A 13,315-nucleotide genomic window follows, 5' to 3' on the forward strand; every position below is an offset into this window, starting at 1 on the left:
AAGTGGATCTTTCAGCAAGACAATAATCCTAAATCCTTTTTTGCCACAACATGAAAGAGGTTAAATTACCAACTCTGTCTCTGGAATGTAAAACCATTGAAGACCTGTGGCTTGTACTGAAAATGTGAAGAGAAAGTATATTAAAAGAAAATCTCAGTGCCATCATTCTAGCACAGTTATGTATAGAGGTGTCTATAACCTTGTAGGAGAAACCTTGTAATCGAAAGTTATATAAATCGTTGATGTATTACAAGTACAAAATCTATCTCACTATTTGTATTATTTCCTGTAGTATTTTGAAATCTTTGTCAACAGTGAAAATGATTTCTTACCCAACTGTATTTACTCCATAGATCCTGTACAAATGACAAATAGGTTTGAGACTCCCCTTGATGCTGCCTCTGGCTGAACTCCATCTACACTGCCCCCATCTAGTCTATGGGAAATATCTGTGTGCTCAGCTGTTGGTGTTCAGTTGTTTGTTGATTTGCCATAGACTTATTAAACATACAGTGGGGAGAAGTATTTGAAACTGACGATTTTGCAGGTTTTCCCACTTACAAAGCATGTAGAGGTCTGTAATGTTTATCATAGGTACTCTTCAACTGTGAGTGACAGAATCTAAAACAAAAATCCAGAAAATCACATTGTATGATTTTCAAGAAATTAATTTGCATTTTATTGCATGACATAAGTATTTGATACATCAGAAAAGCAGAACTTAATATTTGGTACAGAAACCTTTGTTTGCAATTACAGAGATCATACGTTTCCTGTAATTCCTGACCAGGTTTGCACACACTGCAGCAGGGATTTTGGCCCATTCCTCCATACAGACCTTCTCCAGATCCTTCAGGTTTCAGGGCTGTCGATGGGCAATACGGACTTTCAGCTCCCTCCAAAGATTTTCTATTGGGTTCAGGTATGGAGACTGGCTAGGCCACTCCAGGACCTTGAGATGCTTCTAACGGAGCCACTACTTAGTTGCCCTGGCTGTGTGTTTCGGGTCGTTGTCATGCTGGAAGACCCAGCCACAACCCATCTTCAATGGAGGTTGTTGGCCAAGATCTCGCGATACATGGCCCCATCCATCCTCCCCTCAATACGGTGCAGTCGTCCTGTATGTTTCCACCTCCATGCTTCACGGATTGGAGGGTCTTGGGGTTGTACTCATCCTTCTTCTTTCTCCAAACACGGCGAGTGGAGTTTAGACCAAAAAGCTAGATTTTTGTCTAATCAGACCACATGACCTTCTCCCATTCCTCCTCTGGATCATCCAGATGGTCATTGGCAAACTTCAGACGGGCCTGGACATGCTCTGGCTTGAGCAGGGGGACCTTGCGTGCGCTGCAGGATTTTAATCCATGACGGCGTAATGTGTTACTAATGGTGTTACTAATAGCCCATCCCAGTCTTGTGCAGGTCTACAATTTTGTCCCTGATGTCCTTACACAGCTCTCTGGTCTTGGCCATTGTGGAGAGGTTGGAGTCTGTTTGATTGAGGGTGTGGACAGGTGTCTTTTATACAGGTAACGAGTTCAAACAGGTGCAGTTAATACAGGCAATGAGTGGAGAACAGGATGGCTTCTTAAAGAAAAACTAACACGTCTGTGAGAGCCGGAATTCTTGGTAGGTGATCAAATACTGATGTCATGCAAAAAATGCAAATGAATTATTTAAAAATCATACAATGTGATTTTCTGGATTTTTGTTTTAGATTCCGTCTCTCACAGTTGAAGTGTACCTATGATAAAAAATTACAGACCTCTACATGTAGGAAAACCTGCAAAATCGGCAGTGTATCAAATACTTGTTCTCCCCGCTGTATAAAGTGTTGAATGACAGAGGCACATCTGGGACAGTTGTACTGTTGTTGTAATGTTTTGGACTTGCGCTACATTAGATTAGCATGAGAAAGAAGCTACTGTGAAGGGGAAATCCTTTGTGTGAGCATGGCATCTGCCGTAAGGTTCTGTGTGTGTGTGATGGGGGGGGGGGGGGTGAGGGGGACTACTGTCTTGCATTTATTCAGACTCATGTAAAGTGGCTGTCACTGTTCCCCTTATTAAGGCTTACTGACACACGTCATTGAGAGCAGTAACAAAAGCTTCCTTTCTCATGAGCGTGAGCACACACACACTCACACAAACACACTCACACAAACACATAGGGCAGTGAGACAAAGGCCCCTGGAAAGACAAGTAACCCAAGACAAGGTACTCAGCAGGGGCCGATGGTTGGAGATTAAATCAAAGATGTGTGTGTGTGTGTGTGTGTGCGCTTGTATACATCATGTGTTCTTATGTTTGTCCGCCCCCCTGTTGGTATATCGACCCGTTCCAGACCGGGCCCAACAGCCACTCCTCTACATACACACCAGTCCCCCTACTGGATCCCATTGTGCCTGGCGCACACCCAGCTCACGCGTGTCTGTTTGATAATCGTTGTTGGTACTCATCTACCATCTGCTGAATGAAACCAGAGACGGTCGCTCTTGGGCCGAACGACCAGGTGCCGAGACGCACAGACACTCTGATCCACTCATTGTGTGTGTGTCTGAAGCAGCAGAAAGCATTCCCAAATCGACACAGCAGGATGCCCATAACCAACAAGCATGCGCGCACACACACACACACACACACACACACTGTCTTCATCTCTGTCATTGTTGGACAGAATCAGCTTGATGCCTGTGTGACTGACTGCAATGGAAGACCACTGAAGACTACACTATGGAGGAGGTTATAGAGTAGTCTTCAGAGGTCTGTGAGAGAGATGGAAGGTGAGAAGGAGAGAGGGTGAGGGTGAGAGAGGGAGATAGAGAGGGGAAGCCTGTGAGAGAGCTCAGGGGCCATAATTCAGTGTGTGTATTTTTCTAGATTTTATTGTTACGGCATGAAATCAAGATGGATCTAAATTGAGTTTTTGCCTCTGATCAACACAACAAACTCTAATGTTAAAGTGTCACATAAAATAGATTATTAAAAAAAAAAGTTTAATTATTCACTGTTAAAATAGACATATATAAAACAACCAATTGTCTTTGAGGTCACTTGATGCTGAATGGAGTCCACCTGTGTGCAATTAAAGTGTTTCACATGATTTCAGATTAAAAACACCTGTCTCTGAAAGGCTCCACAGTTGATTGGTACCAATTCATAACAGAACCTGTATCATGAAGATAAGAGAACATTCAAACCTAATCAAATAATCTTCTTTAATAGCACCATTCAGGGGCAGGATATAGGAACATTTCTATGGCAGTGAATGTCTGCTGGAGCACAGTAAAAAGTCCATTATTAGGAAACTGAGAGAATATGGCATAACTGTAAAGACCCTTATGGCAACTCTAAAGTTGCAGTCTTCCACAGCTGAGCTGGGAGACACTCGGGGTTCTTCACAAAAATACCCATCATGGGAGAGGGGCAGAAATTGTAAGAACTTCAGTGCTGATCTAGGGTCAGTTTTGCCTTCATGGTCATAATGAATACAATTATATGGACTGGGTCACAGGGATGACCTGGTCCTAGATCATAAGTCAGATCTGACACTCGTTACAAGCCTTACCTTGTGAATATTTTTATCCTTTGAATATTTAGACACATTTTTAAACAGTACCTGGTCAAATGGTATTAGTTCTAAAACAAGTTTAAACAGTACCTGGTCAAATGGTATTAGTTCTAACACATTTTTAAACAGTACCTGGTCAAATGGTATTAGTTCTAAAACATGTTTAAACAGTACCTGGTCAAATGGTACTAGTTCTAAAACATGTTTAAACAGTACCTGGTCAAATGGTACTAGTTCTAAAACATGTTTAAACAGTACCTGGTCAAATTGTATTAGTTCTAAAACATGTTTAAACAGTACCTGGTCAAATGGTATTAGTTCTAAAACATTTTTAAACAGTACCTGGTCAAATGGTATTAGTTCTAAAACATTTTTAAACAGTACCTGGTCAAATGGTATTAGTTCTAAAATATTTTCTCTCTCATTTTACCTCCCTCCCTCCCCCTTTACCAGGTGATCGGCAGTGATCCCTTCTGGGTCCCTACCACAGAGGAGGAGTACCTCCACTTCGGAGAGAAGGCAGATTCAGCCAATCAGGCCCTGAAATATATGAACGCTGTCCGCCGACGCAAAGGACTCTACGTTGAGGAGAAGATTGTTGAGCACGGTGAGAAACAGAGAACACTCGGGAAGAACAAATAGACGTGTGTGCTTGCTGATTGACTCCAGCCAACAACACACCTGAGACACCATGAAGAGCCTCCAGTGAATACTGTCTCCCTTTGCTCCACCCACATCGGCCCCTTTAACTGTCACCCAAAACGAGCCACTGCGGCTTCTACATTATGAAGCAGTTTCCCAGAGATTCTCCATAGAGAATGCTTTTCAGTCAGAATTGCTTAATCTGTGTCTGGGAAGCCGGCCCTGTGTGTTTTCATAGCAGGAGATGCAGCTGGGTGTTTGCTCGGGAGAATCCCTTTCTGCTATGCATAATTGATGAGTGTTCCCTTTGAAATCCAGTTTTGCTGTTAAGTGATGTGGCTTGAATTAATTTCTGCTATCAGCCCAACTCAATTGCATTACCTAGCGTGCCCCCCTCTCCCCCTAGAACGGTGTTTAATTTGAAAACAACGCCGAGTATGTTGAAAAATGAAAGTATTTTAATTATTTGAAGGCCACACTAGAGAGCTGTCATCCTGTTGATATGCTATGTTGAGAGCTATGGGTACATTTAATGTGTACAAGAGACCAAATAAAATGTTGATATTTTGCAGAAAGCAATAAATCCAACCACCTGTCTTTTTTGTTTCATTGATCACGGGTGATGTGGTTCCTTCTTGAATTGCAGTTTTTGGGAGTGTCATTTTTCAATAATAAAATCCATTCTTCCCCTTTAACTGAGCAAGAGTCAGTTAAATTATTATTATTTAGTGAGGCAGTAACCTGTCCACACAGGCAGTTAGTTGCCTGTTCAAATCACCGATAGTAGTGAAATCAATGTCTTGATCTGCTGGACAGGCTGAAGAACACATTTGCCAATTAGCACGCTCATGACACCACTGACAAAAATGAATCAGTTCGAAACACGTTGGGTTGATTTCAATTGAACCGTCTGGATGCGGCCTAACAAGCAAGAAAACTTCAGTTTGTTCAGGGCCGATTTTCCATTTGGGTGTGTTTGTGTGAAGTTTAGGGACATGTGCTGCATTCCTTCTGCTGTGAATCAGCATAGCAATTAGCCACACAACCTTAAGAGGTTGTCAGGGGGTTGGCTTGGAGCTAACATCGGAGAATGCATGTGTAACATTGCCTCATGTCCAGGTGTGTGTGTGTGTGTGTGTGTGTGTGTGTGTGTGTGTGTGTGTGTGTGTGTGTGTGTGTGTGTGTGTGTGTGTGTGTGTCCGTCCGTGAGACATTGGACATGTTGGTGGGGGGGCTGTCCAGGCAATATTTCTGAAGCTACTGAGCACTGTCTAAAGCTAAGGCTTTAGACAGTGATTGAATTACACCCTTTTTGAAACATGAGTTAGGTGTGGTTGAGTCTATCTGAATGTGTGTCCCTGCATGTTCTCATGCATGCATACGTGTCCGCTGCCAGAATCTACTGTATAAAAATCCCCTTCTGTTAAACTAATAAAGTTACATAAAGTTGGAGGAGATTGAAAACAGATTTCAATGAGCGGCAGTTGGCCAGCAGTATGATCGGTGGGGATGTATTTTTAATGAGTCCTCACTCGCGAGTCCCAGGACCCAGACCTGTCAACCTTGGCAAAATAGCCCAGAAACAAAGACTGCTAGTCATATACCAGAGGTCTGAGAAGTCAGATAACTTTTATGAACTCTGGATAAACAAACATTGTTGAACTTATATTCTTCTGTGGAACAATGCGGACAAACAAAATGACAAATTTAATCAAATTCCCTTCCCTGTCGCAAAAAATGCGTCCTCATCCCCACTTGAGGAAGAAACTAATTACAGCAAAATACATAACTAATTTATTAACATAAGCTGGAACCAGCACTTGACATAAACTATTTTGCTCACCAGCCACTGTGGCTAGTGGTTTTCCAAAGTTAATAGCCACTCAACATTTTCACTAGCCACCATTTTGTTATTGGGGAATTATGTTTTATTTGATGAAATGTGACTATGTTGTGCTACACCATAGTCAAATCTTGTTCACTGGTTCAGTCACTGTTAGGCAAAGGTGGTACCCCACTCTACCGGACACCCCTCTGTGAAATACTTTATATACAGGTTCGTAAAATTCGAATATCATCAAAAAGTTGATCTATTTCAGTAATTCCATTCAAAAAGTGAAACTTGTATAATGTATACATTAATTCCACACAGACTGATATATTTCAAATGTTTATTTCTTTTAATTGTGATGATTATAACTGACAAATTCCAAATTCAGTATCTCAGAAAATTTGAATATTACTTAAGACCAATACAAAAAAAATATTTTTAGAAATGTTGGCCAACTGAAAAGTATGAACATGAAAAGTATGAGCATGTACAGCACTCAATAATTAGTTGGGGCTCCTTTTGCCTGAATTACTGCAGCAATGCGGCGTGGCATGGAGTCGATCAGCCTGTGGCACTGCTCAGGTGTTATGAGAGCCCAGGTTGCTCTGATAGTGGCCTTCAGCGCTTCTGCATTGTTGGGTCTGGCGTACCCCTCTTCACAATACCCCATAGATTTTCTATAGGGTTAAGGTCAGGCGAGTTTGCTGGCCAATTAAGAACAGGGATACCATGGTCCTTAAACCAGGTACTGGTAGCTTTGGCACTGTGTGCAGGTGCCAAGTCCTGTAGGAAAATGCAATCTGCATCTCCATAAATTTGGTCAGCAGCAGGAAGCATGAAGTGCTCTAAAACTTCCTGGTAGATGGCTGCATTGACCTTGGACCTCAGAAAACACAGTGGACCAACACCAGCAGATGACATGGCACCCCAAACCATCACTGACTGTGGAAACTTTACACTGGACTTCAAGCAACGTGGATTCTGTGGGTTGATCTCTTTTGATCTTTGATCTTTTTTTCTGCATAGTCACCTTGAGATTTAAAATCTATTTTCCAAGAGAAACCTGGCCAAAATAGCAGGACTGACATTAAAACATTAAACATGATATTACAATTATAAACAAAACTGTGATGTTAAGGCAATAGATTATTTGGGAGGCATGGTGCAACTAGTGGTCAAAACACTGAGGCCCCCACGTAACTGTCCATTCTAGTTTTTATTTGTGAGACCGGTGTGTTAATGTATCTGTTATGTTTGGTGTTTTATTTGTGAGACCGGTGTGTTAATGTATCTGTTATGTTTGGTGTTTTATTTGTGAGACCGGTGTGTTAATGTATCTGTTATGTTTGGTGTTTTTTGAAGACCCCCGAGGGGAAGCCGCTGCTTAGGGAGGCAGTAATGGAGCTCCAAATAAAAATGCATTTATAATGAATATCCGAGCTTTTAACTAATTCAGGGAGAAACTCCTGCAATTTCATGCCCTTTTGCAGTGAACCTGTCTGTATTTCTGTCAGCTCACACGTTCTTGTATCAAATAACTTATAACAAAGCGAAAAGCAGAACTACACAGGATGGAGGTTTTCAACCTCATTAACATTCAGACTTTCAGGCTTTCATTAACATTCAGACATTCAGGGTGTTTTGTAAAAGCACTTTGCGATAACTACTATTGTAAAAAGGGCTTTATAAATAAATGTTATTGATTGACATTCACAATATTCCACCAAAAGTACACTTAGCAAAATCTAAAGTCAACATGTATTGCACTGTCTGACGGTGTGTGCCTGGAAATACTGAAACCTGGATTCATCCATAAAGATCAGACTCCTCCAGAGCGCCAGTAGTCACGCCAAAGTGCAGTCAGATAAAGACACTAGTCAGGATGATGGTTCCTGACAGTGCAGATCTATCAGATAATTTTTCAGGTGCAGAAGTTTAATGTGAACAGAGGGTTTACAGGGATTCCTCCGTGTGGAAGGTCAGTACGGTATTTTTGCCCCATGGGCTCGGTCCGTCAGGAAGGCAAGGATTCAGATGTGCAGTGCTGAGTCCAAACCCAAGTCACCCAGCTTCCTGGTAAGCTTTGAGGCTACAAAGCTGTTGAAAGTTCAGTCAATAAAAAGCATTCTCACACACTCTTGTCCAGCCTCTTTGTGTGTTGTGCTTTGTGATGGCTCTGTTCTGAAAGCTAACTTGTCAAGTTGGTTTCCGCACAGTCCAACGCCCACACAGTCCAGTCTGAACATTTCAAGGAGGCTCAAGGAAATGCATGATTAAATATATACTGCATGTAATCAGACATTTTGCCTCTGTCTTTTCCTTGTTGTGAAGGTGTTTAGCTTGTGTTAGAGTGAAGCGTCGGTGGCCATGACCTGGCTGGCTTCTCAGTATTGTCCCTGAAACATTCTCATGTCTGACCAATAGAGTCAGGACTAATATGTCCTCATACTGGCTGTTTGAGTCTGTGTTTGCTTTGTGCTGGTAAGTCCTGTTTGTACTCTTGTTTTATTCAATGTAAAATAATGTACACCCATGTTGTCTACATTTGTGACTGTTTCTGTTTTGTTGCTTCTTAAGCATTTGAAATTGGTCTGTTAGTAGTCACTGCAAGGACAGAATACTTTATACCTTTCTTGACCAAACCCTTAACAGATTCCATGAAATCATTGATGTTCTGCCCGGAGCCCTCCCCAAAACATTTCCTAATCCACCTGGTTAAAACAGCCCTGCTGGATGAACTAAAATTGCTCAGAACAGCACTGTAGTTTCTGCCACTATTGAATGATGAAGAAATGCAGACGTTCTGACTTGGCTAAAGGGGGATGATGGAGGGACCTGTAACAGTTATTTAAAGGAAGTATAGCTCTGATCAATCATTTGAATTCAATCATTTGAATAAAATAAAAAATGTACGTTGTTTCCATAAAATACTTATACAGATACCAGCCTAAAACAAAAAAGCAACATTTTGAAGCGCAATAAGTATGAAAACGCTCCTAAAGATGTTGGAACCCTGGAACAAGGGGAGCAGGATTCAGGGAGATTGTGGCCACTCCTCTTCTGTTAGTAATGGCCCTTTAGGCCAGATCTTCAAGATTGTAGGAGTACATTAGCATTTAGGCCAGATCATTCAATAAGATGTTCAAGATTATAAGAGTATACGGCCATTTAGACCAGATCATGCTCAAATCTTCCTAGATCATCAGTATGGTCTAAGATCGTCAGTGGTTATAGATGGTGCAAAAAGTCAGCAAGTTAAGTAAATGCAGTTGGCTTTTCGTAACTCAGCATTCAGAGTTTGAAAGAGCAGTTCTGGTTGAGAGGGAGAGAGAGATTCCTGTGAACATGGGCTGTATTTACAAAGCCTCTTAAGGGCATAAGTGCTGCTTTAGAAAGGTTTCACTTTTAAGATCATAATGAATAACATTATACGGAGCTGGTTATCTGATTCTAGACCAGCAGTAATACTCAGAAGCACTTTGTTGATACAGGCTAAGGTGAGGTTCCATAAAAGCAGTCAGAACAGCAGAAACTAGATCAGCAGATTCCTAACCGGATCTCAGGATTTAAGTCCTCCTGGCACTAATCCCACACTGAATGAGCAGTACAGAGCAGTATGACACTAGATTCTTTTTAGTCCACCAAAAGATATGGAGACAAGGCCTTTTACTGCAACCCATCAGGCAGATCTTTATTTAAAGGAGTGCAAGCACCCACTCCCCTTACAGATTTCTTTCTGTGCTTTTCTTCACAGACAGAACCAGCAGTCTCAGAGGTACTAGGACGGTTAACCTCACCCATCTCTTATACTCTCATTTCGTAAAAAAATGACAGAGCTTCCCTTAACTAAATTACAGCACAGCAAATTGGCTAATACCCTACACTGAGACATAATTTGATGCATTACAAATACACGGTTTGGCTGTGGGCTCACTTCCTTTCCCTTGGCAGCCCACCACGCTGTCTTCCAGCTATGGAAACGTTTTGTGAGGGGGGACCTCTTCGCCACTTCATAGAACACTCATGCATTCTCCCATTGGTGCCACAGGCTAGATGGGCTGTTGACTGTACTTGATGGCACCTAATGGGCCAGGAACCCTGTGGTGTACATTGATGAGCCAGTCTATAACGTGGTAGCTATGAAATAATCACCTCAGTTATTTGGAGATACAAGAATCTTGAAGTAAAAAAAGATTCCTTGTTTCTGAAATGTTGAAAACCCCATAACACAGTTTGGATACTGATACTGTATTTTAAATAAATACAAAAAAATGCTAAAGAAATTGTAGCTAATAAATACATGATTTTCTTTCTCTCATAGTTGAATAACCTCGCCTTTTACCTTCTCTATGCTCAAATGGGTAGCTTGCCTGCAAACTAGAGCTCGGAAATTAATTGCCTTTGTTTCCTTGTTGAGCTGGGTCACATCTACTGTAGCATTACCTCATCTGTCTAAACCCGCCTCCCAAGGACAGGGGAGGCCTGAGGGGGGAGAGGGCTCGAGAGGAAGGGGGAGTCAAGCGGTGACACAGCCCTCATGAAACGGCTGTGGTTGTTTGAGCTGACTAGGCAGGAGAATCAGTGAAGCAGCAGATGCTGCTCACACACAAGCACACACTCTCTCACACACACAGCCACGTACACACTCTCTCACACACAGACATGTACACACTAGCTCCTTGTGTCTGTTGCGGTCCCTGCCCCGGGGGAGCTGAACCCTGACCTTTACCTCGGATCAACAGACTGGGGTTTCCGTTACTATGCAAATGGCTCAGTCTGGGGCCTGCCCTCCATGCGTCTCTGTATCTATGAGTCTATCTTTCTCCCCATCTCAGTCCCTGTCTCACTTCCATCCATCCCGCCACATCCGTCCCTTTGTCTCTTGCTCTCCGTCCCTTTTCTTCCTGTGTTGATGCAATTACAAACATCGGTGTGGAGACAACAGCAAGCTAACGGGTTTACGGGGCTGCTGTGCTTTTTGCTCATTTTCCAGACAATGGATGAGGACTCCCAGTAGACCAATACATTGAGACCGAGAAACGCAGACACACGTGTCACAGCTCACACGTGTCACTGCTCACAAAAACACTCTTCCCTTGTGAGGAACACACCAACAAATTGTGGGTGGACAAAATAACAGAAACACCACGAGGAAAGGGACTGTGACTTTTAAGTAACCATGTCACTATTATAAACCCAGCTGCAGAAGTCACGTTAGCGGTACATATACTGATCAGCCATAACCTCTAACAGGTGAAGTGAATAACACTGATAATCACGTTATCATGGCACATGTCAGTGGGTGGGATATATTAGGCAGCAATTGAACACTTTGTCCTCATTGTTGATGTGTTATAAGCAGGAAAAATGGGCAAGCGTAAGGATCTGACAAGGGCCAAATTGTGATGGCTAGACAACTGGGTCAGGGGAACTCATTCATTTTAATCAAGAAGGCATTCATCTTGGCTCTGAGGCAATCTCAGTCACACTATCACCCCTCTGAGACGCATAGTACCGAATGCAACGGCAAACAAATTGATTACAGATCAGGTGCAGAAACTAGTGGGCCGCCCAAAACTGCTGCCCTTATGGGGTGTTCCCAGTCTGCAGTGGTCAGTACCTATCAAAAGTGGTCTAAGGAAGGAAAAGCAGTGAACCGGCCGACAGGGTCATGGGTGGCTAAGGCTCATTGATGCACTTGAGGAGCGAAGGCTGGCCCGTCTTGTCCGATCCAACAGACGAGCTACTGAAGCTCAAATTGCTGAAAAAGTGAATGCTGGTACTGATAGAAAGGTTTCAGAAAACACAGTGCATCGCAGTGGGGCTCAGTCCAATCGAGCATCTGTGGGATGTGCTGGACAAATGGGCCCGATCCATGGAGGTCCCACCTCGCAACTTACAGGACTTAAAGGATCTGCTGCTAACGTTTTGGTGCCAGATACCACAGCACACCTTCAAAGGTCTAGTGGAGTCCATGCCTTGACGGGTCAGGGCTGTTTTGGCGGCAAAAGGGGGTCCTACACAATATTAGGCAGCGGGTCATTATATTACGGCTGATTGGTGTATGTGTCAGCTATAAAAGATCTGACATTGAGCGCCTCAATACTTGAGTTTTCAAGACAGATACACACCTAAATGCACACACAAACATACTAATCGTAAATACCAATTGGCCACTCCCCATTCTCCAATCCAAATCCATCCACCCAGAGTGCCAGCTGCCTTGCCACTCTCCAAGCTGTCTGATCCGGATCCACCACTGGAGAACCATGGTTCCATCATCCATCCAGCGGCCATTGGCCATAGCAACTGAAGAGAATATTAAAGTTTGATTTAGAGGAAGATGTGCAGAGAGGAAGAGGCTGGAGAGAGAGATGCCTATCCATCAAACCAGTGGTCAACGTTATATCCCTGGAATGGAAAAGTGAGAAAAAAGAAGAGGTACTGACATTTTCCAGTTTAACATTTTTATGTTGGTTGCAGGGAGGAAACGTGTGGGCGGAGGGGAGGGGTCCTTTGGGGTCAAGGCAGGAAGCAAAACCGTCTACAATATGCCTGTTAAGAGCTCACTAACCAGTCTAGTCTGCTTTTTGCAGGTGCTCTTAGCTTAGCTGTAGGGGAGAGATGCTCGCTGACACACTCCCACACACACTCCCACACACACTCCCACACACTCTGCGAGATGGTGGTAAGAGCTGTAACTGGCAAATGTTTCTGGTGTCCCGGGAGGTGACGTGTGAACTGTGAACCGATGAGTTCTGAGTACAATCAGTAGATGGTCCAACTTCATAGAAGAGGTTTCCTGCACAGACAGGATTCCAGTGGAGGTGTTTGCACTGAAGCCAAAACCTAACAACCCATATGTATTTTTAACTACAATGCGACTTGAGTCTCCATTGATAGGCCGTGGTGTGTTGGTGGCCCTGACAAAACACCTACTTTTCTTACCATGGGAACGGTCAATAGCATTGAGAACTGCTTCCGGCATGGATTCACAAACAATGACATTGTGTTGGATTTGGATTCGGAGGAATAACACTACATAACAGGTTTTATTCCCACTTAGAAATCACCATACAGAGACTTCAAGTGGGAATCTGTGCTGGTGGGTTAAAAACAGAACAGATGAAGCGGGGGCGTTTTCTTTCAGACAACAGCAGCATTTCATGCTATATTTCATTATTATATATTTGACATCTCTCACAATGTAGGTTCATTATGGATTTCAAAATACATTTCATTCTATAATATTTTGTTATTATATATCATATT

General features: G+C 42.8%; 1 protein-coding gene across 2 annotated transcripts in view; it reads left to right on the forward strand.

The window, feature by feature from the left end:
- The window catches only part of efl1 (elongation factor like GTPase 1), a 63,020-nt gene extending 58,224 nt beyond the window's left edge, over nucleotides 1-4,796 (forward strand). For both annotated transcript variants that reach the window (XM_013137774.4, XM_029114064.2), the window contains exon 23: nucleotides 4,024-4,796. In XM_013137774.4, the coding sequence (XP_012993228.3) occupies nucleotides 4,024-4,212 (189 nt within the window). In that variant the 3' untranslated portion in view covers nucleotides 4,213-4,796. The remainder of the gene's footprint in view (nucleotides 1-4,023) is intronic.
- The last annotated feature ends 8,519 nt before the right edge of the window (nucleotides 4,797-13,315 follow it).

This window comes from Esox lucius, chromosome 2, assembly GCF_011004845.1.
Source record: "Esox lucius isolate fEsoLuc1 chromosome 2, fEsoLuc1.pri, whole genome shotgun sequence".
Taxonomy (NCBI): Eukaryota; Metazoa; Chordata; class Actinopteri; order Esociformes; family Esocidae; genus Esox; species Esox lucius.